This window comes from Oculina patagonica, chromosome 7, assembly GCF_052425735.1.
Source record: "Oculina patagonica isolate OP01 chromosome 7, crgOcupat, whole genome shotgun sequence".
NCBI lineage: Eukaryota > Metazoa > Cnidaria > Anthozoa > Scleractinia > Oculinidae > Oculina > Oculina patagonica.
This window is the reverse complement of record NC_135764.1, coordinates 18,461,723-18,484,630: the sequence shown is the minus strand read 5'-3', so window position 1 is coordinate 18,484,630 and position 22,908 is coordinate 18,461,723. Positions and strand designations below refer to the sequence as shown.

At 35.5% G+C, this 22,908-nt stretch overlaps 2 protein-coding genes and 1 long non-coding RNA gene across 5 annotated transcripts in view; 2 read left to right on the top strand and 1 right to left on the bottom strand.

Moving 5' to 3' along the window:
- Positions 1-2,920: 2,920 nt before the first annotated feature.
- LOC144660775 (homeobox protein notochord-like) lies at positions 2,921-5,595 on the top strand. Its single transcript, XM_078521501.1, has 2 exons — positions 2,921-3,489; positions 4,786-5,595. The coding sequence occupies exons 1-2, from the start codon at positions 3,177-3,179 to the stop codon at positions 5,190-5,192; spliced, it is 720 nt and encodes a 239-aa protein (XP_078377627.1). The 5' UTR covers positions 2,921-3,176; the 3' UTR covers positions 5,193-5,595.
- Positions 5,596-11,885: 6,290 nt separating this feature from the next.
- Positions 11,886-18,675, top strand: LOC144659740 (uncharacterized). 2 transcript variants are annotated; one of them, XR_013571951.1, is made up of 2 exons: positions 11,886-12,142; positions 16,923-17,056. XR_013571951.1 is itself a non-coding variant. In XM_078520241.1 (2 exons), the coding sequence occupies exons 1-2, from the start codon at positions 15,335-15,337 to the stop codon at positions 17,270-17,272; spliced, it is 678 nt and encodes a 225-aa protein (XP_078376367.1). In that variant the 5' UTR covers positions 15,075-15,334; the 3' UTR covers positions 17,273-18,675. The 2 variants fall into 2 exon arrangements, 1 of the variants encoding a protein (XP_078376367.1); XM_078520241.1 differs by lacking the exon at positions 11,886-12,142 and adding an exon at positions 15,075-15,662 and having other exon boundaries at positions 16,923-18,675.
- Positions 18,675-22,908, bottom strand: part of LOC144659742 (uncharacterized) — a 91,032-nt gene continuing 86,798 nt past the window's right edge. The window contains exon 7 of one of the 2 annotated variants that reach the window (XR_013571953.1): positions 18,675-19,411. This is a non-coding gene — a long non-coding RNA (uncharacterized LOC144659742). The remainder of the gene's footprint in view (positions 19,412-22,908) is intronic. The other variant, XR_013571952.1, reaches the window with a different exon arrangement.

Below are 22,908 nucleotides of genomic sequence, written 5' to 3'. Positions count from 1 at the left end.
TTAGTCATCAATCGTGGCAATCGGTGTGGTCAGGGTACGGAAAAGAACAGAGCATTACAATGACGATCTATATGATAAGCTACTAGATCATTTTAACATCCATTTCTTGTTAACTGCGGATAAAACTTTGTTATCGAGTCAGGACTACAATAGCAACTCAGGAATCTTTAGCGAGTTTAACGTGGAAAGGAGCGTGATGATGTCATTCAACACTCAAGACAAGAATCGCTTTTTTCGTAAGTGAGAGTTTATTTTCATATGCATGAGATTGACTTGGAAAGAGATGTTAAAACTATTTATTGCAAGTACAGCTTACCCGAGGATTGGTGAAGGATGCATGCAGTGTATATGTCTATTGCACTGTTTTGCTCTGAGCCGTCAGTCATCTTATTGAGTAGACCTGTACAGTAATAGGGCATAGCTAGTCTTGGTCCTTCTTATCGGATTTTCTCTTGGATGAACGGATTAGCTTCAACATTGTAGTTCATTTTAATATTTTCCTTATATTTGAATTTGATTTTATTTGAATCAGGCGAAAAGTCCGTTTAGTTCATTTAAGAAAGCTGAAATTGAAAGGTTTTTATTTGGTAGATTTATGAGTGGATAATGTTTTAATGTCGATGGTTGTTTAAAATGGAAGATTACGAATACCTTTAATAAAATTAACAGTCTTTCTTGTCATAATGTAACTCTGAAGCTGGTCGGGTAAATTGCGGTGAACGGAAAGGACCCTAGGGCTATAAACTAATGCCATTTGTATAAATATCTATTTCACTCTGTCTCAGTAACTGATATCATCAGAATAATGCCTCGACGCTCAGTTTTGTTGTTCAAACTCTCTTACTCGGTTAGTAATTACTCGACAAGACTAATGTTTAAAGGCTTTCACCTTCGAAATATTGTTCGCGATTTCCTAGTGAAAGTAAAACACGTTGGTCAGCTGTTTTCTTCGTGGTCGTTTTTTATGTGCACAGTACCTACTATAAAGGCTTGATGAACAAAGCCATAATTAAATTCTAATCACAAAAGGTTCAAGCCAATCCATCTCGAGTAGATCTAAACATTAATAAACATTTACAAAAAATGTGGCTCTGAAAGAAGACCAAAGTAATTTTACGCTCTGTTGCTAAATTGCAAATAGATTTATTAAACAACAACGGGGATGCAACACAAATATCCCGAACAGGGGTATGTGTAAATATAACACTTAGAGCGAATCATATTATTATTTGTAATACATACTTTGTGATTGTATAATTAGATTACTGTCATCACGTTATCTTATTCTTAAAATGGACGAATTAAGATTTCGTCATGCAGGAAGACCTAAGCCCTTTTCAATGGTCAGAATCAACTTGTGTCAATGAAATCGAGCTGTAAGTTTTATTTCAAAAGCTTCTCTGTGTATTAGGATGATTTTCGTTGGAGAGTAAGTGGAAGAAATTATGTGGAAGATTCTTTCCTTCTTATATGACTTAAAAACGTTTAGGACGATGACAGTTTGTCATCTTGTAGATTCTTTCATCATTTTATATCACATTATATTAACAAGTCGTTCTAAAGATTGTGTGAGGAAAATAGCTTTTTCTCTGGTTCCTAGGCTATATTTACTACAAAAAATATTATGTATAAACATCCAATCAATGATATGGTTAAGTAAATAAAGACGGGTTTTAACTTATTTATTTCAGTACGTAAGACAAACGTCTGCTGTGAGATCCAAAAGAGTGGCTATGAAGGTCAATGGCGCTCAGCCGTCTCATTTTCGTATTCTCGTATATCCAAAATATTTCGTCTACTTATGTATCAAGCGTTTTCGCCACCTCGTTAAACTTACCATGTTATCTGACTTTACTAAAATTTCAAAACCATTTAAATATTTAAGTGCCATCAATTTGAACTTTCAGCATTTTTTATGAATGGAGAAATGCGCCTCAATTAGCTTGTGCAAAGAATTATGGGTAAATGTACCAGTCGCCCACATTTTGCCTATAGTGATTATGAAACACGTTTTTCTGCAAAATTGTACCGCTCTTTGTAATCCAAATTGCACATAAAGTTTATCTCTTTTATGTTTAATTTTTTTTTTGCTGTAATCACTTTGTTTTATTTTAAGTCGATTTTAACGAAAACAATAAGAAATGAGCCTGCACATCGACCACTGACTGTGTCCGTCAGGCCAAGTAATTACCAAAGTAGACCAAAATCTAAACTGATTTTATTGTAATGTGCTTATTATTTGTTAAATTTTGTGAATAATACGTGGATACAAAATCCTTATGACGTCACAAAATAATAATAATAATAATAATAATAATAATAATAATAATAATAATAATAATAATGATCAGGTGCACGTGTAAGAGTTTTTTAATTATACTTTGTATTATATCTAATACAGTTAAAGTTCATGTTTTAAGCGTACAGCCTTTTTTTATTTTCATAAAAGAAACGCATGAAGTTGGATAAGTTCCAAAAACTTATCATTTCCTTCCTCGCCTCGCTATTATTTGTAAATCCATTGAAGACTATAAATAAAAATATGTATTTTTAATGGTTTATGGTTAACAATTGACCAAACATGCAGTTATAAAATAAATCGACCTATATACTATATATATTACCAGTCCATACTGATTCTCTGCATTACGTGATAACTTGAATAAGCTAAATTGCGAGCTTTTTTGTTTGCTTTAAAAATACCTCATTTCCTTGGTATACAAACTTCAATTAGCACTAGCTTGACATGTTTTTAAAAGTCGCACATTTCAAAGGAGGCCGCGATTGACCGGGTCCCGTTGTCTGTCATTTGAACAAAGAATTACTCTTATCAGCCCGTCATGCACCGGAAAAAGGAAATGGATCAAATAACAGTAACTTTTACGTCAAGTGCCTTAGACCAAGTGTATTAGAGTTCAAAAACTGTGCCAAATTATTGATCCCACATTTCTTTTAGTTCAGAGACCACTTCTAACACGGTGCTTTGCTCATTATGAAAAATGGCTTTCTTTTCAATAATTTTCGTACAGCGAAACAACTTCAATGTTGATATCATCACTGACACCCTAAGTAATGACCGGTTATTGTTTAAAGGAGGCTGACATGCATAGTTATCAAATATTCTGCCGCTATTCATTACAAGACTGCTGCACAACACGCCCTGTTGAAGAGTCAATATGGCGTCAGAGGGTACCACATCTCCACCCGCTGTTACTGGAAGTTCTTTTTCTATAGAAAACTTGTTGAATCTCTCTGAAGGTGCTACGGAGAAACGAACCGCCAAGCTTTCAACTGACAGTTTATTATGCGATTCCCTCTCAAGGCCATCATTCCCACTTGTTCCTCGAGCAGTGCGTCCGTTTGTGTTTTACGGTCAAAATATGCCTCTTTGTACCCCTGAAGTTGGATTCCACTTTGCTGAAATTCCCCGTCCTCGCCCAGAGGCATGCATTCATCATTTTCCAACTCCAAACAACGGACCTCCATTAGGTAAGCTGAAAAGGGGTGTCCACTCACTAAATACCTGTCCTTGTTATCATTATTCCTGTTGCGCGGAAAACGTGGTTATTACGCCACTTCATTTTGGTTTTTGCACCATGTTAACCGTTGAAAGTTATGACTTAATCTAAGCCACAAATTGATTAGTTTCTTGGCAAAACGCTGAAGTGAAATGTTAACATAATTGTTGGTTACGTTTTTATCGTTTTGACTCTGTTAAACAAAACCATTTTTGAAGCTTTTTAGTTGTTGAATACTTTATTCTCCAGACCTTCCTATTCTACATTCCGTCAGGTTTCGTTATCCAAAGAATCCATGGAAGAATGGTTATTAGAAACTAAGCTTGTTTCAAATGATAGTTCTTCATTAAAATGTAAAGAAGTCACCTTTTAAGTAGCATCCGGGAAGACCAAAACTATTTAGCCGAATGTGCGGGATAATATCCTCAGCAAACACACGTTGGAGTAACAATTTAGAAGAGAATTAGTGTCAGGCTTACTCAAAATGTATTTGTAGCGAATCTTTTGATGTTTATAGTTTTATACCATTAGATCCAAGTGTCAATGCATCGTAGAAAAGGCTCCATTTGAATCATAAGCGTGTGACAGCCTTCTCTCCAAGAACTAAGACAGCAACATTCAAAGCTCATCTACTAATAAAAAAAAACTTTAAGAAAAACCTTGACAGCAAAATTACCTTTAGTTTACAATAAATTATTTGTCAACCACAACAATATATAGTCTATAGTTAAAATAGTGGTACTACATAGAGCGATCGTGAACAATTTACACTGAAAATTAGAAATTAGAGTATAGATATTGTGCTTAAGATTTCTATCACCCGTATGCATATATTTGCTATATACATTTTTCTAATGGAAAACCAGTATAAAGCAAGAAGGTTTTATTGAAAACGGTTTTCTAATCGCTGTTTCAATGTCGTGGAAAGAAATTAATACCATTGATGAAATGAAGGGTTGTTCTATGAGACGCTAGACAGGCAGTACTGAACTTGTTGTTTGGAGCTGATTTCGTTGCTTATCAATGTTAGCGTTTTACACATAACAAATGTTTTCATTTACAGCTTTATTTCAGCTCATCCCATACTGTAGCAACAATCAAACGTAGTAGTGCAAAACAATGTCAAACACTGGAAAGACATGCAACTAGTCACATGCGAGGTTACCGCGTGTGATTTTGATCCCAAAAAAGCAATACCTGAAGTACAAACGTTGTTTGTACGTACACCTTTATGAGTCATTAATTTTTCTTTTTCTTTATGTTTAAGGTGTGGAGCTTTTCACAATAAAACGAAGACGACCGATGAGGAAAAAGAAGCAGCGTCCATTGTTTTCAACTCATCAGATCCAAACAATGGAGAAGGAGTTTACAAAATGTCGGTATGTCACTGAAAGCAGGCGAGCCGAGCTGGCCTCAGACTTAAATCTCACGGAAACACAAGTGAAAACCTGGTTTCAGAATCGCCGAACAAAGTCGAAAAAGGAAACACGAGATAAACAAGAGAAATTAACTTCGGAAATCAGACGGCGGCCCTTTGAGTTTACCGACCAATATTTGCTTGAAGGGGAAAGAAACTTTCGTAAACAGGAGCATCAAATACATTCCTTTTTGCGATATGACCCAAATCCTCCATTTACTATGCCTTTATTGGGTCGTTTCTCTGGATTATTGTAGTTATCCAACAGAAGTTAAATATGATATATATGCGAATATATCTTAAAAGAAAAAGAATATACTGAGCAGTTGAACATATTTCATTCTTCTCTTTCCTCGCTAAGAAAAATTATTTACAATGCCATGTATATAATATAAGTCCGCCTAAGTAAGTTTGTTATAATGATGTGGACGTCGTACCTGACATGAAATTTGCCTTTTCTTACGTTTATGTATGTTATAACATGCATCATATTATAAATAAGTTACGGTCACAGAAATGTGCAATTCACTTGCACTAGAAATCATGTCACTTTGCTTTGTCAACAGATTCAATGTGAATAGTCTTTGTTATCAGTGGTCGTCTTTAGTTACTGTTGTGTAGAAATTTACTGGCACTTACCATTAAACATTTTAATAACGGGCTGTGTGTTTTATTTTTGGCACATATTATAGCAGTGCAGAGATTTTTTTGTTTTGTTGTGACTCGAGCCACTCACAACATCTCAGCATATAGTGAGTATAAAATTGCCAACACATATAGCTTAGCCGCTTCGAGCGAAATATAATTGTGGACCTGTACATTTATTACAAGATCCTGAAAAGAGAATGGCTGTTCAGATAGCGGTCCTACAATTTTGAATGAACTGTGTGGAATTCGGAAACAGCTAATTATCCAAAAGGGTAAAGGAAACTTGTTAACAGTTGCCCAATCTTCATTAGACGTAGTTTCAGTGAAGCAATACTCGCATGGAAATTTTGTTACCTTGCCAAAATCAGTAAAGTGAACTCAGTTTAGACATTTATTTTACTGATTGAGTAGATTTGGTGTTGGTAGGATTGAAACCACAAGACACGCCAAAATTGGGATAAAACGATTTAATGCCATTATTTTTGTATGCAAAAAGATATCCTGGTTTTTTTTTTTTGTGAATTGATGAAGGGACCTTTCATTTTATACCAGAATGGAACTCTGTGTATACCTAACAGTGTTTTTTAGTGAGTGGCGGAATGTCAATCTGTGTTGTGCGAGGAAAACACAATTTGGCCAATTTGTAAGTACACGAACAACGCATTAAAAGGACAAGCTAAGCTATGAGCGCTGATAAACTGAGGTTTTATTTTAACACATATTTGTTTAAGCCGATCAGGAAGCTGAAAATGCAATTTACATTAAATCATTTCTTCCAAAATATAGGAACGTGTCTGTTTATAACATGTCGAATTAACAGCATTCTTTGATAGGCAATCGCTTGTTTTTGGAGCCAAGTTAATGGTAAATACCAAACTTCCAGCTGTACAAGCTCGTGTTTGATCACAGGAAACGGAAATGAAAACCAGCTGCAGCGATGTTTCACTGAAAATGCAGGCCAGACCGACTGGGGCAGTTTACGAGAGGTTCCACGTTTTGCAGTGCTCTAAAAACGTTTTTTAAAACATTTGCAAACCTATTTTCTTCTTCCTAAATATTTTATATCATATTTGTCCTAACGTATGTGAATATCATTGACCCCATTTGGCCACAACCGCTCGTTGTTAAGAATTGCATGATTGACAGATGGCATGATAACAAAGGATCTGCCGGTCACTTGGATGTTCCATTACACACCTTTTTAGTCGATGACAGTGTTCAATACATGTAGTTATTTAGAGATTGGTGTGGTCTCTTTCAACAAACATTGTATTTTATTTATTTTTTCCGATTTATAGTGTAGATTTATAGTGAAGATATTGTAGATGAAGAACCTTTCTTCATTGGATACTCTGGAATAAGTCATTATTATTATTATTATTATTATTATTATTATTATTATTATTATTATTATTATTATTATTATTATTATTATTATTATTATTACTATTATATTATTATTATTATTATTATTATTATTATTATTATTATTGTTAACCTTGTTAAGCTTTATTGAAACTTGTTAAACTTAAAAAGATACTACAGATCAGGAGGGATAGGACTAATACTGATAGCTCCGCAAAACATTTGATAGAGTTATTGCGCTGTTTCTCGTGCTACCTGTCCGATACTTTGACTTTGGTTGTGGTAACCCTGCTCCTTGTCCTCAACCAGTGAGATAGTTTTGTTCGGTCCATCCCCGACTACCTTCATTGTATAGCGTATAGTTTACCAAATTGTGTATTCCTCTGGCCTTGTTCACGTTGGTGTGGAAAGTGTGGGTGTTAATCCCTTAATTCTCTTTTCACTTGAACAAATCTTGTTAACCCTCAAAAGCTGTAACGGAAATTTAGTAACGAACTGATTTATTGGTTGTTGACACCTGCTGTCTCCAAAATCTTTTGATTCATGCAGGCCCTCTATCATTACTGACTATAATTTGTTTGTCAGTCACTTTTTCAGCATTTCGTCAATTTTGTAACTGAAAGGACAAGTTTTGGATTGTCACTGGATTGGAGAATTATTTAAATGTTATAAATGAACCGTCAGTCCAGTCAATCAGAAGAATAGTATTACCATTTTAGGAAGGGTAGTGCGATTAAGAATAGTTATGCGGAAGGAGATCAGACTAATTACCTTTATTACGCTTTTCATAGAATCAGCTAATTTCCTCGAGTAACTTCTTTGAATCACTTCAAACCCTCACGGTTACGTCTAACTGTCTTACTTCAATATTTTATATTGTACATTTTTGAACCTGAACATGTCCTTGATGAAGTAAATATTAAAATCTGAAATAATCTTTCCGGTAAATAAAACAGACCTTTAAACCACATCTCTTTACTGTACATGTAGTATTAGTAGCAGTACTATTTTCAGGTATCATAGCTTTGTTACAGCCAAACCTACGGAACAATGTAGACAATGTATGCAGTTTAAATTTCCTACAGTAAAACATTAAACGCTGAAAAAGGTAGCAATTTGAGGTTCAATAACAATTGCAAAAGCTGTTTGTCATTTTACCCTTTCCGTATTCAGAGCTTCGACTTATTTTTTCTAAAAAAAAACCTACAAATGGGACCATTCTGTTAACACAGGGCCATCAATTTCCAGCTGAGGTTCCACTGTTTGAAAGGATTACGGGACTCGCTATCGATTTTTTTTTTCAAAAATATTGCAATTATTCAAATGCGATGGATGTTTAATCCTTGGTATTTGCCAATAGCACACTAGAGTTGCGAGAACTGTTCCTTTCTGTTGTATGAAAATAGAATCCCTGTCCTTCAAAAACGTAGCACGAAAAAAAAAATCCCCCACTCATTTCTCTGCAGTAATTATACCACTGATATGATTAAACAGAATTAACAGAAAATTCTGGAATAAATCAGCAGAGGCCAACTACTTTATTTTTTTCACCTTTCACATTTCTCAAACGAATAACTTTACCACAGATGCGATTATAGAAAATATCTCCTTTCCAACAGACCTTTTAATACATTCCTGGCTATGCCATTATTGCCATTATTACTATGCCATGCCATTATTCTTCCTTTTTTTTCATACTGCTGTATAGTCTGGGGTAACACCTATGATCATAATATTACACCACTTGAAAGAATGCAAAAGAAAGCAATCCGTCTAATTACCTTTTCTGATTTTGATGCCCATACTAGTCCTTTGTTTTCTCAACTCAAACTTCTAAAACTTCAAGATCATATCAAACTTCAAACCCTTTACTTCATGCACCAATTCTTCCATGACAAATTACCTAAGGTTTTTGACTACTTTTTTATTAAAACTTCTGATAAGCATAACACACGCTTTGCATCTAGGTCAACTTTTTATGTTCCAAAAATTCGAACTAACTATGGCAAATTCAATATAAGATACAACGGACCTATATTATGGAATGAAATTGATGAGAGATTTAAGATTCTATCTCCTTATTCATTTAAAAGAGAATTATCATTGCATTTCATTAATTTCTATTAAGTTTTTCTACTAATAATTTTATTTTGGTATTTCTGCCATTTTTCATTTTTTTTTTCCTTTTTCTTTTTACTATTATCTTTTTGCTGCTGTTGTTGTTGTACATACGTGTTTAAGAATTATTTGTTCTGTAATCTACCGCCTTAATTAATTGTGTAAAATTGTAAAATGTAAAATGCCTCTTTTCTGACGTTGTATTTATTTTAAATTAATAAATGGTGGTCACCCAACTAGTTTAGCTTTTTAGTTATTTGGGTGACCAGCAACTGTATGTATTTTTAATTTATTTATTGTTTAAACATTTCTTTGTAATTTTACAGTTCAAATAAACTTTGTTGTTGTTGTTGTTGTTGTTGTTGCTAGTACTTAGGGAAAATTCATTCTTTACGGCCTCCATATTGTTAGAAGCCTTTGTACTCGAATCATTATAAACGCTTGTAAATGCTCATTACTTTGATCATTTCCGGTTTTGAAATTTCATTTCGTACCTACTAATAAAATATTATTATCAATATTGTTTGAATTGTTGACAAGACTTGGTGTCGTCCAGGCCAATTTTGTCTGTAATCATATTTATGATTGACCAAGGCCATTCCAAACTGTGCCGTCTTTTACTGACATCTCTTATTTTAAGAAACGTATTTTACTGACATTTCTTAGAATGACTTACATCACGGAATTGTTGACTTGTTTTTGTATCGTTTTAAATTTCTTTTGCAATATAATTCGCCTTTTCCAGCTAGCTCATAGTCGGTTAGAATTATGTGTTTGCTAAAAAAAATCTCAACTGTGTCGTTTTGAAATCCAGTCCAGCAAAAACATTTGGCAAATGTTTTTGCTGATGAAGGAATGTATCCAACTTGTTATCAGCAAGGTGGTAGAATGAAGAATAACTAAAAAAAATAAGTAAAATAAATAAACATAACAGCGTGAGTCGCTAAGATGAATAATTACCCTAAGTTCCATAATCCACACCACATTTAAATTTATAGCATAAACAAGATATTAAGCCACTGTCATCTCTCACGGTTTATTTTACTGCGGCACATTGATCTTTAGTTTTCTCCTGTGAATTATGAAATGAAGTATTTGGTTACGTATCGTTTTCGTTTTATCGTTAAACCATCTGCTGAAGAACGGTTCCTTTTTTTTTAGCACCTCAACTTTGACGAATCGATACTACAACTCCTTTTCTGTTGATGCAACAGTTTTGGTATTAAACAGATGTCCAGTCACTGGTGAACAAGTTATGATTATTTTTTTTGACATTACAAGTAATAAAATAAAAATAATAATAACCTTTATTTACCCTCGGCAGTATTTAGAGCACAAAGGCTAGTGGGGCCGAGCAAATGAAAGAAACAAATAAATCAAATAAACATAACAACGTTAAGAATCCCAGATGGCCGGAGGCAAACCAGCTGGCTATTTACAAGCGTGGTCGAGAATCTGAACTTGGGACTACCAAGAACAAATTCAGCTAGCGGGTAGGGCGGGACTTGAACCCGGGAACTCCGCATTGCAAGTCCAACGCTCTAACCGCTCGGCCACGCTGCCTCCACAAGTTACCAAAGCGACGGTACGACCTGTTAAAAACACCCTTAATTTTCGTGTTTATAAGTCAAAACGACCCCCACTTTTTCATAATGGAATAATGATCAGCATGTTAGGATACAACTTTTGGCAAAGTTTTAAAAAAACTTCTGCATTTTGGGTTCAGAGCCACCTTAAATTTTCGAAAATTTGAAGTGGCTCTGAACCCACAAACAGACTTTTTTAAAACTTTGCCATAAAATTAATGGGTCAACGAGCTCGTTTTTGAGTTATAAGCACTTAAAACGAAATTAAGGGTGTTTTTAGCATATTCTACAGTTGCTATGGTTACCAGTGACGTAATAAAAATGACCACTTGTTTGCCAAAATGATTACTTTGGTTTTGGTTTAACGACACTCAAACGAAAATCGTTCTGAGCATAAAACATCAAATCTACGACAAACAAAAAGGTATTGACTAACGCATGGTGACACCTTATTCACTGGAAATCATTCTTGATCTTCTCAAGGGCGAACGTGCAAAAACACATTACCTTTTGTTGTGCAGGCTTCCGGCCTTAAAATGGGAATTTCTCAACTGCTACTACGATAAACGTTAATTGATTTCAATATATTAATTTATATCGGCAGAGCTGACAAAGCCACTGAAAATCAATTCAATTGTCCTTTACTTCATGTGGGATATTTAATAAGTAACAGTTTGATATTAGGTAGACCATTTCAAGTCTGTCGTTATTCCCTAAGTTTCAATTTTAGAGACTTTTGTGGTTCTTGTACGTTCTAAAAAAAAAAAGTGATTTTTGCCCTTTGTACGTATTTCCTTTGGCAAGTGTAACTTTTATTTCACTGAATCGAGTCACATATTATTAATAGTAATATAATTGTCTGGAATTCAGCTTTGGCAAATTTTAAAATGAAACAAATATTCAATCCGAATCTAAAAGAAATATTTTTTTACGCTCATCATATCTTCAGTTACGATTGCAGTGATAGAATACAAAAAGGAAAAACATTGAAAGTTATGTCGTGAGAATCTTCTGTTAGTAAATAACGTGATATTGAGTCTCGGGTGGAAAATCGGGTCACAAATGGTAACAGATCGCATGAAGGCCAGTCTCCCCTTAATGCGATAACTTGCTATATTACTGTCATCACCATTTATACAGTTTATATCTGTTAACCTAATCGACTTTCAGTGTCTCTAAAATGGCCCAAAGGCCACTTTGTACCTTACAAGGGCACATAATTATGGCTCTTACCACGCCAAACAATCAAGTCATCTAGATAATTCGACGGCGAAAACAAGTTTAAGAGAAACAAACATTACTACTAGCTTTTCCGTAAAATGAAATAAGAGGGAGGCTAATTTTTGACCAACCAGTGAAACAAACCAGTGAAAAACAGGCACGAATTACAATGAAGACGGGTGGGATTTATTGAATCGACCTTTTGATATGGCGCAAGACACTAAAGCATCATCAACAAAGATCAAAGAAAGATATAACAAAAAATCAAGGTTTGTATTGTCGAATAATTACATTTGAGTTATAACGTTTACCTACGTTACCTTTTATTAGCTTAGAGTTTCAGTAAATACAATGCCAAGACAATACTTAAATCCTAATGAAAAGCTCTAAGGTACCTGGAAAGTATCGTTTGTGCAGTATTTGGGGTTTGTAACCTTCAAATAATTTATAGCTTTGGCAATGTAATACGAGAAAGAACCTTGAGCGTGTATTTTACCAGACGTTTTTGTAAAGCAGTTTAAATTCAGGCAAACATTCACATCAATAGACCATATAGTGTACCACTACATCTTAAAACAATTTGAAAACGGCGACATTAACTTCGTATGGTTTCAACTGACAAAGCTATACTTTTATTCCAATGAACCTTTTGTAATAAACTAACCTTATTTGCTTTACGCAACATAGTAGAGTAGCTGGCTCACACCAAAATAATTTGGTACGGTTTCCCCTATCAATATCTACAGAAATTCGCATCTTCGGTTAGACGAGTTCGCGAGTTTTTTTTCGACACATCTAAAAATATAGACCGGCTGAAAAGGCCGCGAGGTGAAATAATGTTGCAGACATCATGGCGGTGCATTGCCAACTTACATCAATTCCATTCACATTCCACTAGTTTCATTAGCTTATCGCCGTCCCGTTAACGTTGTAGTGAATGAATTTTTTCTTATTGCCTTTTAAGATGAGCAATATTTGCAGTTTCTACAACAACAAACTTTTTTCCCTTTAGTTTTACAGATATATTACCAAATACAAAATCAGTAGTTAGTCTAATACATAAAGATAAAGAAAGGGGTCTGGTTACGTGCAATAAATAGAAAGTTAAAAGAAAGATTACAAATATATTATTTAACTCTGTAGGTTACGACTCTATTTGTGAGAATATATTTTGCTTGATATTCTCCTCTCCAATAAAAATGCACGGTGTTAAATTAGTCAGCTGGAACATTAGAAAGTTTCTTTATATTTATGTTCTCTATGGATGTTCTTTCATTGGAAATAAAAGAAGTAATAATTAGAAATATAAGTAGTGTTAGTGAGCGAGCTAAAACAAGGTAGATGACTGCTCAGTTGCCTTTCAGGTTACATCAATGTAAGAAGGAGAAAACAAACTGATAATTGTGTTCTCATTATGATTCCCAACTTTGTCAGGTTATAATCAAATGTTTCGGTAAAGTTTACTCCGCAATAGAGTGATAATTAGTTATACCGCTGTCAATAATAAGTGAATGATCTTTATCGACCTTCGTCATGATCCCGTGTACACAGCTTGATTTTAAAATATAAACAATTTAATCTCGTAATAAGCTTGACTTGACATATTTTATCAGCGCATATATCGGCGTACTGGTGTGAGTAATACACAGAATAACGTTCAGTTATCTTTATAAAACGATTTTATTGGAGTGCAAATATAAAGAGAATGATAGTATGAAATTTTAGCTAAGATGAGATATGTCACGATATATTTCAGTTCCAAAGAAGCCTCAAAATAATGATTTACTAAGGTAGAAAAAAGCAAAGGTTAAATAATAAACCAAGAAGCAAAAAGGTTAATATTAGGTGAGGTCGACACGAGCTTGAACGTTTTTAAGAAGCACTATCCGTGACATAGCTCCTTTCATTGTCAAATAAAACGCGCTTCCTTTTATTTAACTAAAGTTGAAAGTGTTTACTTATTTCTAGCTTCATTCTGAGTGACATCAGTGAGCATTGAAGATGCTTGCAGCCAATCTTTTCAACCCCTCCCGTTATTAATGATGTAGTTCACCGGATGCTTTGGAAGCACTTTGAAACAGCACTGAACATGTGAGAACGGAAATAACTTTGGTCAACGTTTAAAGGGAGTTTCTGTGAAACGTTTCAAAACAAATAGGATTGTAGAATATAGAAGTGCACCCTGAAAGTAGAAAGCTTTCCAATGTTCTCTTTTATTACAATTTTTTTCATCTTAAAGTTCATAATTCCTTAGGATGATTGAGGGAGAAACACTGGGGTATTTACTCTAAAGCGTTTGGTCTTCCACTGACTGTAAAGCTTTGTGTCTAACATAACCAAGAGCAAGATTATATTTCATGCTGATCTAAGTGTTCAGACAGCACTTTTAAACAGTGGTTCGTAACATTGAGTGGTGCTAATTGACACCAAATAATTGTCCTCTTTATATGGCAGTGATAGATCACGTGACCATACTTCGGCGAAAGAACAAAGGGGAAATTTTGCATTCATTCTTTAAACTGTGTGCTTAGTTCACCTCTTATTATCATTTGACAATATGGTAAAGTGAGACCGAGGAATGCCCAGCGATAGCGAGTGATTCCGTAACTTTTGGTCCTTACAGCTACTATTGTGGGTATTCAGTACAAAAAAGAAAGATATTTTCTTTTAAAAACAAATTTACGCTATACACTAGAATATTACATTTTAGTAACCGGTAAAAGTTATTGATACAGAACACAGTACACTACGATCCTCCTGTTTCTGTGGGATTTGCTCTTAAATATTTATGAAGAAGCCTTCTGATTTGGCTTTTTAAATTAAAGTTTATCTGCATAGCCTGAACACATTTTAGTTTATTGTAGAGTTCATTTAAGGAAACTCACAATCCAATTCGGCAGTCTTTTCGACCAATATTTAAGGGCCACTCGCATTGCTTCTTTTTTCTTGCCATACAACTCAGTTAAATTAAAAATTGTTTTAAAACAAGTAATCGATTTTATTGTACCACTTTCACAAAGTTTGTTTTTTTTATGAAATATCTATAAAATGTGTCAAATGACAGCTCTCAGTGGCAAGTGCAATTGGCAAAGTTCCGTTTACTGCCACTTCAAGTTTTTCAACCGCAACAGGAAGCGGAAATTTAATCCAATCGTCATAAAATTAAGATATTACGTTGAAAAAAATCATAGGTCATAAACCTTTCCCAAATATCGTGCTAGCCCAGATCTCACGCCACTGCACTAAACTACATGCGTATTCTTTTTGTAAAAGCATACTGTAAACCCTTTAACATTGTGTAGTTGATAGTGTTATTGATAACGTTCTTTCGACGACGTCGACGACATCCTGTCTGCCAATGACTGACAGGATTAATTATCGTAAATTCCAAAGCCTTTCTTCAAAAAGCCGCCATGTTACACGCCCAGAAGGGTAACACATGTCCCTGATCAAGGACCAATATGGCGACAAGAGGTATTGCATCTTCCCCACCCAGCATCTCGTCATTTTCACCAAGTAGAAATTCGTTTTCCATCAAAAACATTTTAAATCTATCGGATGAAACAGTGGAAAGGCAGAAATGGATTTCTGAAGATGCCACATCGATCGACGCACTTGATGCGCCATGCCCAGCGCCATCATTTCTTGTTGCTCCTCGTGCAGTGTTTCCTCCAGGGTATCACCGTCCACATTTGTCATCTTGTTTGCCTGGATTCTGTTCATCTCCATCTCCCCAGCCAGTTGCTCAGATGACTCCATTTACTTTCTCGAACCACGTAGGTTCCTTTGGTAAGTTAACAAAAGGAGCGGGCATGTTAACAGTAACTGCAGAGTTTTTCTTTCTGCATAACTCGTTGTTTAAAATAACGTTGTCTATTCAATGAAAATCGCGTTCATATAGAATCCTCTGTATCATCAATGCAGTTGAGGAAGCTTTAAAACCAGTTCTTTCTGATCAGGCTCAGGAGATGTCGAAGAACGATAAACAAAGTTTTACTCTTAAAACGGCTTCTTTGTTTTAGTTTTTTGCTTTTAGTTTTATTTTGGACAAACAGGTATCGTTTAAAAGTAAAGGTACCTCTTCTTAGAATCACATGAATTTGTCGATGATTATTTCAGTTATGTAGGGAATAAAAGCCTTGCAATATTTTTAACAAGAAAGCGTGCGTATCATTTTCCTAGAATAGAGTACAATAAAATATGTTCACTGAAAGTTGCAAGTACAAGATCTTTTTGACATGATTTCACCAAAACGCTTCCCGGCTGCTAGTTTAAACCGTGCTACAAAAATACTGTTATTTTGTTTTAGTCTTAATGTAATTTGTTTCATGGCAAAATTGCGTGAGATGTTTACATTTTTAGCTTGGACGCGGACTGAGGCAGCATGTCTATGTGTTTATCAAAGCTGATTCCGAAAACTTACAAACTCAGGTTATTTTAATGTTGATTTCTTTACCCTTACTTAATTAGAAAGCGTTGTGAACGAACATTACTGGACTTAACAGAACAAAAATATTTTTTTGGTCCGAGCCTCGGTGGGCGAGGTATGGTAAATATTGCCCTTGATTTACTGCAAAGTCGAGCGTCATTTGTGATATCATCGTTGTTAATTGTGTACCCTAGACCTGTCCAATGAATTTGCTTTATCGAATGTCTTTTTCTCTTCATTTTAAAAGGACTTAACACCTAATTGTATTCAAACAAGCGAGATAGCTTCGAGGTTGTTAGCAACTCATTATAATAATCATGTCTTCTTCCCCGCCTTCCTTCGCTTCAGTTTAATATATTACATTTTCAAATAGAAGTTCTGTTAACAAAAACATTTTTTTTTTAAAAGCAATCGTTCTGAAGTTAACTTTTTGTTCCGTAAAACTTCAAGAGCCAAGCAGCTTTATGCACGATGCCTTTATAATGTGCCCTGGGTAGCTGCCTTGGCTTGTCAGAAGTGGCACCTCTTTAGTTAATTTCCTGCGGAGTCCGTAAAGTGTTCACCTTTGTAATTTTACATGAGTAATATTCTTTGATAAGGCTTTCTTTTCTAATCTTTAGGTGTGAATCTTCAGAAGAAACGAAGGCGTCCAATGAAGAAAAAGAAATTACGTCCCTTATTTTCAGCTCATCAAATCCAAACGATGGAGAAGGAGTTTGAAAAATGTCGATATGTCACAGAAAGTAGACGAGCTGAGCTTGCTTCAGACCTGAATCTAACGGAAATGCAAGTAAAAACCTGGTTTCAAAATCGAAGAACAAAGTGGAAGAAAGAAACACAAGACCAAGGAGAAGCTCAATCATCGGAGATGCAACTCTTTTGCGGAGGAACCCACAAGCAAGGCTTCCTTGGGACAAATACAATGAGATTTTACAATGCAGAGTGTGTCAAAAGCTTTGCCTTTTTTTGAACATCAGCAAGGTTCGTAAAAAGTACTATATTTTCAGTACAGTTCGTAATGAGATATTTTCCTACACACTTGATGGAATAGAAAGTATCTTGCGACAACTGAAAGTCATTTAAATTTACCCAAGAAGCACAGCTTTCGAAAACACAAACTGCAAAACCTATATAGGCTTCTTCTTTGTTAATATATTCGAAGTCTTCTCTATGTAGTCATTTAAAGTAAGTTTTCCTGATATTTAGAGTATAATGCATGACCTTATTTCTACCGTGAGGCCCGCCGATCAAAATAATAGTGATATAAACGAAGAAGTGCATCTTCCTGTAACTATAGAATGCTTTTGGTAGAGTCTTTGTGTTTAAACATACCGTGTAAACATTTAATTTTTTAATCCCGAAATCCATATACATCAAAAAAGGGATTTTGTTTATTCGTCCTTGCAATCACGCTACATAGTCTGAAACAGTGAATTAAGCGTAAGAGAACTTGGTTATGTGCATGCCGGCTTGTTAATTTTATATAGTGTGTTATCTAAAATAGCATATTTAACAATCAGTTCATTGTGGTCGTTCACAATCAACCCTTCATCGTATACTTTAGTAGTAGTAGTAGTAGTAGTAGTAGTAGTAGTAGTAGTAGTAGTAGTAGTAGTAGTAGTAGTAGTAGTAGTAGTAGTAGTAGTAGTAGTAGTAGTAGTAGTAGTAGTGGTAGTGGTAGTGGTAGTGGTAGTGGTAGTGGTAGTGGTAGTGGTAGTGGTAGTGGTAGTGGTAGTGGTAGTGGTAGTGGTAGTGGTAGTGGTAGTGGTAGTGGTAGTGGTAGTGGTAGTGGTAGTGGTAGTGGTAGTGGTAGTGGTAGTGGTAGTGGTAGTGGTAGTGGTAGTGGTAGTGGTAGTGGTAGTGGTAGTGGTAGTAGTAGTAGTAGTAGTAGACATGTAATGCAGCAAATTAATCTTGAATGTCTAGCTACCATACATGTATATATATGAAATAATAAAGGCATGGTTGTTGTTTGACTTTGAAGCGAGTTTTTAAGTTGATTGTTTGTGCAAGTTTAAAAATATAGTATGATTGTGAATGTTGTTCGCTTTTTAGCCTTCGTAGAAAACCTTTTCAATATTTGGTTGGAACTAGTGTCTTGTTATTTTTATCAATTTCAAGTTAAAAAGCAACAACGAACCCATCTTAAAAAAGAAGGTTTAGGTCACCTCATTTACTGATTATTTAAATTTTTATCTTTAATTAAAAGCTTTCAATGATAAAATCACAGCAGCATTTTGCAGCGCTTTAAACAACGTGCAGCTAATACAAATGATACAAACAATTTTACTTAAACATTCGGTAAGAAAGGCCACGTCAGCTGCATTTAGTTTTGATGTGAGTCCTCTATCCAGATGAAACTGTAATTTCTGTCGGCCCGACAGATCTCAAGTTGGTTCAATGTTGTGATCATCACTCGATAAGCGCTGTTTTTAACCGATTTTATTATTTCAGTTTTAATCGATTTTAGACGGTCTTACATGAAATACATTACCTAGTGCTTTAAAGTGAAATGACAGTTTCTAAACACACGTTTAAAATATGCAGCTTTTGCAATACAACTGTATTCTTATGTAGTCATGCAAATAAAGCTTGTTGTTGTTCAGTTGTTGTAATGTGCAAACTCTCCAAAGTAAATCGAAAAAATTCCTGTAAACAAAACCATTAGAGAAACGAATGGAAATATATAAGCCAATATTCCTGCTATTTTTTGCCAGCCTCTTTTGAAACGGGAATAAATGTTCTGATTTGTTCAAATGTAAAAAAATCAAGTTGTGTTTCGAGACTATTGATAAGCTGTTCAAAACTAAGGATCAATGTCCTTGGCAGCAGGCTTTGAAAATGAATTGGTGTTCTCAGAAATGAAAGACTGATTCCTTGGGACATTAAATGAGGTGATAGACACAGGGACTTTTATCACATTATCAGCTCGTTTTCTGTTAAGCAGATTTATTTCCGTACTGAAGTATGCGGTCAGGGCATCAAAACACAAATGTCATGGGGAGATTGCCAGAATGTTCGATGTGTACATTAGTGAGGCGTGGTTGCCTAGTTGTTAACGTGTTGGAGCCTGGATCCAACCTGGCCGGTGTCTTTCTTTCTTCTTTATCTGGAAAAAAAAATATAAATTTGAGAATTGCTGGGAGACAAAATTCCAGGGACTGGGGAAGAAGCTGCTCATGCAGACACTGTCGGTCACTGCAGGAAGAAAACGCAACAATTATTGAAAAATCAAGAAACTTCATCTTTCTTAAAAATGTTTACAACTGAGGAGTTGTAAAGATCAGAGAGTGGGCCACAATTCTCCCTGAACTGACAGTCGTACTTGTTAGAAGGCAGGAAATGTATTTCCTGTGATTAATCTCGTGTACGCAGACATCGGTCCACTGTTCGTCTTCATAATGAGAAAAGAAATGAATCAGATCCTTTACATTCATCGTTAAACAGTGCTCTCCGATTCCCCCCCCCCCCCCCCGGCTCCGATTATAAACGGCGCTTTCATAATCAGCTCCTTTGGAATGAAATGTCCATTCAAAGTAAACAAAACACTTTGACTGCTGTCGGTGCTAACCGCAATTAACAGAGTCCCGTTTGTTTGAAATGCTTATCTTGATACCGTCTCAGGAAGCGGAACTCCTAATTCCTTAAATTGTTGCCAAATTTACCCTGAAAAACTGTCTTATCTATACTTCATTGCTCTTGATACAACCGATTTTAAACATTACAACCCGTTATTTACGTCGCTCTTTCCCCAAAATGCATTAAAGCAATATAAATTCCGGAGCCAGTCTTTGAACACACCCATGTGAACAAGTACGTATCTCTGAACAAGAATCATTAAGGCGAAAAGAAGCAATGCACCTTCCCTATCCACTCATTTCACCTTCTGGAAATTCTTTTACTATCAAAAATATTTTAAATCGATCGGATGAAACAGTGGAGAAGCAGAGACGGATTTCCAAAGGTGACTCAATTGACGCGCCATCATTGCTTGTTGCTCTTCGTGCAGTGCCGTAGTTTTGTTCTTTGCCTAATTTAAGTTTGAAACTTTAGTAGTGCAGTAATACAAAACTACTGCGGTCGCCGAGAAATGCGGAAATAAAGCAAGTATTAGCGGTAAGGTTGAGGTGTCTTGTTGTCGGCGAATAATCAACTGTTTACCGGGATGAAGCAAGACAAACCTTCTTTGGCTGAAGAGAAAATATTATTTCCTTGTTTATAGTCAGATGTAAGGAGCTCTTTTTATTCGTATGGAGCTCTTAAAATATATAGTTTTATCAACTACATTTAACCAATCTACGTTGCGTAAGAACTGCCTTTTTTACTTTTAGGTATGAATATTCTCTAGCAAAACGCTGGTGATCATTGAGAGAAAAAAACTGCGTCCCTTGTTTTCAACTTATCAGACCGGAGCAATGCGGTGTTTACAAAATGTCGATTTGTCACAGAACGCAGACAAGCTGAGCTTGCTTCAGACCTGAATCTGACAGAATTGCATGTAAAAACCTTGCTTTAAACTCGACGAACAAACTTTAAGTGGAAGAAAGATATACAAAACAGAAGGGATCTTTCGTCATAAAATCGAGACAAGGCTTGCGTAAGAAATATTAGTCCTGTGCGAAATCCGGCAGCACATTGTGGTCTGCAAATATGTCTTGTTTCTGTTCTGATAACCTGCTTAACTTTGAATGTAGTATTCATGTAGCTTGTAACAAGTAAAGGGCGAGAAAGCTAATTTTAAAGTTAAAACAAGCGAAGTGGGGACATTTCTTAAAGCTTTCAAAGGCAAGGATACTCCGCAACACCGTTTGTTGATAAAAACAAATGCATACTTTAGATAGATTGAGTAGTCGACATTTGGAAACTTTAAGAATAAATAGCCAAATACAAGTACTCGATTATAATTACTTATCGAACGATAATGACTGACTAAGTAGTTCGTACAAGAAATGTGAAACTCACCGAGATCATTTCTAAGCCGAGTAACTTCTACTCAACGGCACTTTATAGTAATGAACGTATTAAATTCTGAAATTCTGAATATATGAAATCATATATTCGAACTGCGGATGAAGAATAAATGAAGAGAAGATCTTCGCAGTTATGAACACAGATTAAGCAGTTGCGAAAAGAAAGCCCAGCAAGCCTGACTTTTTCGGGCTTTCTTTTCGCAACTGCTTAAGTTGTGTTCACAACTGCGAAGATCTTCAGTTCTCTTCATGTATTAAATTCTGTTTGTATTCATGTTTTCTAGTATGAAAACATGCGGTGTTTGTTGTTGTGTATCGAGACGAAGTACTTTAATTTGTTCGCTTATCATACTCGCACAAAGAATACTTCACATGTAAAATTAAAAACAATACAAGGTTCCTGTTTATAGCCGAGCAATACGTGCAGTACTTCGTCAAGGTATTTTTAACTTTGGGACTACTTGATATTCCAGCGAGAAAGAAAAACCACCGCTGTAAATGATTACAGATGTACATGTGTATGCAGAAACAGTTAAAGTTGAACAGAAGTTGAGCAAACTGGCTATAACAGCGGCCCTATTCTCGTGTCGCTTAACTTTATTAAACTATGATTCATTCGGTGGACATTGTAGGCCTAAACTGAAACTGTTTAAAGACATGGATGGAGCTCCTGCAGGAACTGACCTTTTTGAAAGGCCTCTGTCATGAATTGACTTGCATTTTGATCAATTGGCCAGAAATGGTTTGTGCCATTTCCATCGTGACCTTTATTATTTTATTAAAGACTAAGCTTCCTTCTTTTTTCAGTTGAGGAAAAAAAGCAATCATTTGTTCAGACCTGCCTAGAGTGGAAAAGACGACCTTATGTTGGATCAGTCAACTACTAAACTCTTCCCGTGATATCAGAATGACCCCAGAATTAAACATGTCGGATTGCTTTGTCTCCTGACTATATCTATTGATTGTAAGTATAAAGGTATTCTATCTTAATCTTACTATGTTCTTCTGCTTTATTGTAGCTCTATAGCGCCGATGTGTTGAAAAGGCTTTCCCAGATTTAATTACCCCAATTTTTCTTTCCAATCGAACGCCACTATTTCACTTTGCTGGGAGATTTTATGGAGTCAGTACGATCAGTGCCCTTCACTACCTGAAACGTACATCGTATTTACCACACCTAGCCAAAAAAAGTTACCGTGGTTACAAAAAACAAAATCGCTAAATGGCCCTCCTTTCATGTTACTTTACAGCTAACCACCATTCGAAACTAGCATCTCTTGGAGTGATTACAAACTAGAGTCATTTTGGTCCACCAAACTCACACGCGTAGCCAATCTTTATCTGCCTTTTATGGAGTTCCGTAATTTGCGAAAGCAGCGGGGTAATAGGCGTAGTTTCACTGTAAAAAATAACCGTTTTAACTGTAACCTGACAGTCCTGGCCGCCATTTTGGAAACTAGCTGTTTGACTGATCACCTTGTTTATGCGTTCAGCGGTGTTGATATTTTTACGCTGCGTAATTCATGGCGACAAAATTAAGGCGACTGAAGGGAAAGGGAAACATGAGTACTAAGATAACTTGAAAGACTGTTTTGCTTTCATTTTAGTTGGAAGGTAATTCCACTGAACGTACTTA

Excerpts from the sequence above, each read along its gene's own strand:
- LOC144660775 (XM_078521501.1), top strand. The coding sequence starts at position 3,177 with ATGGCGTCAGAGGGTACCACATCTCCACCCGCTGTTACTGGAAGTTCT. Across the intron at positions 3,490-4,785 it reads AAACAACGGACCTCCATTAG|GTGTGGAGCTTTTCACAATA; the intron begins GTAAGCTGAAAA and ends TTTATGTTTAAG.
- LOC144659740 (XM_078520241.1), top strand. The coding sequence starts at position 15,335 with ATGGCGACAAGAGGTATTGCATCTTCCCCACCCAGCATCTCGTCATTT. Across the intron at positions 15,663-16,922 it reads GAACCACGTAGGTTCCTTTG|GTGTGAATCTTCAGAAGAAA; the intron begins GTAAGTTAACAA and ends TCTAATCTTTAG.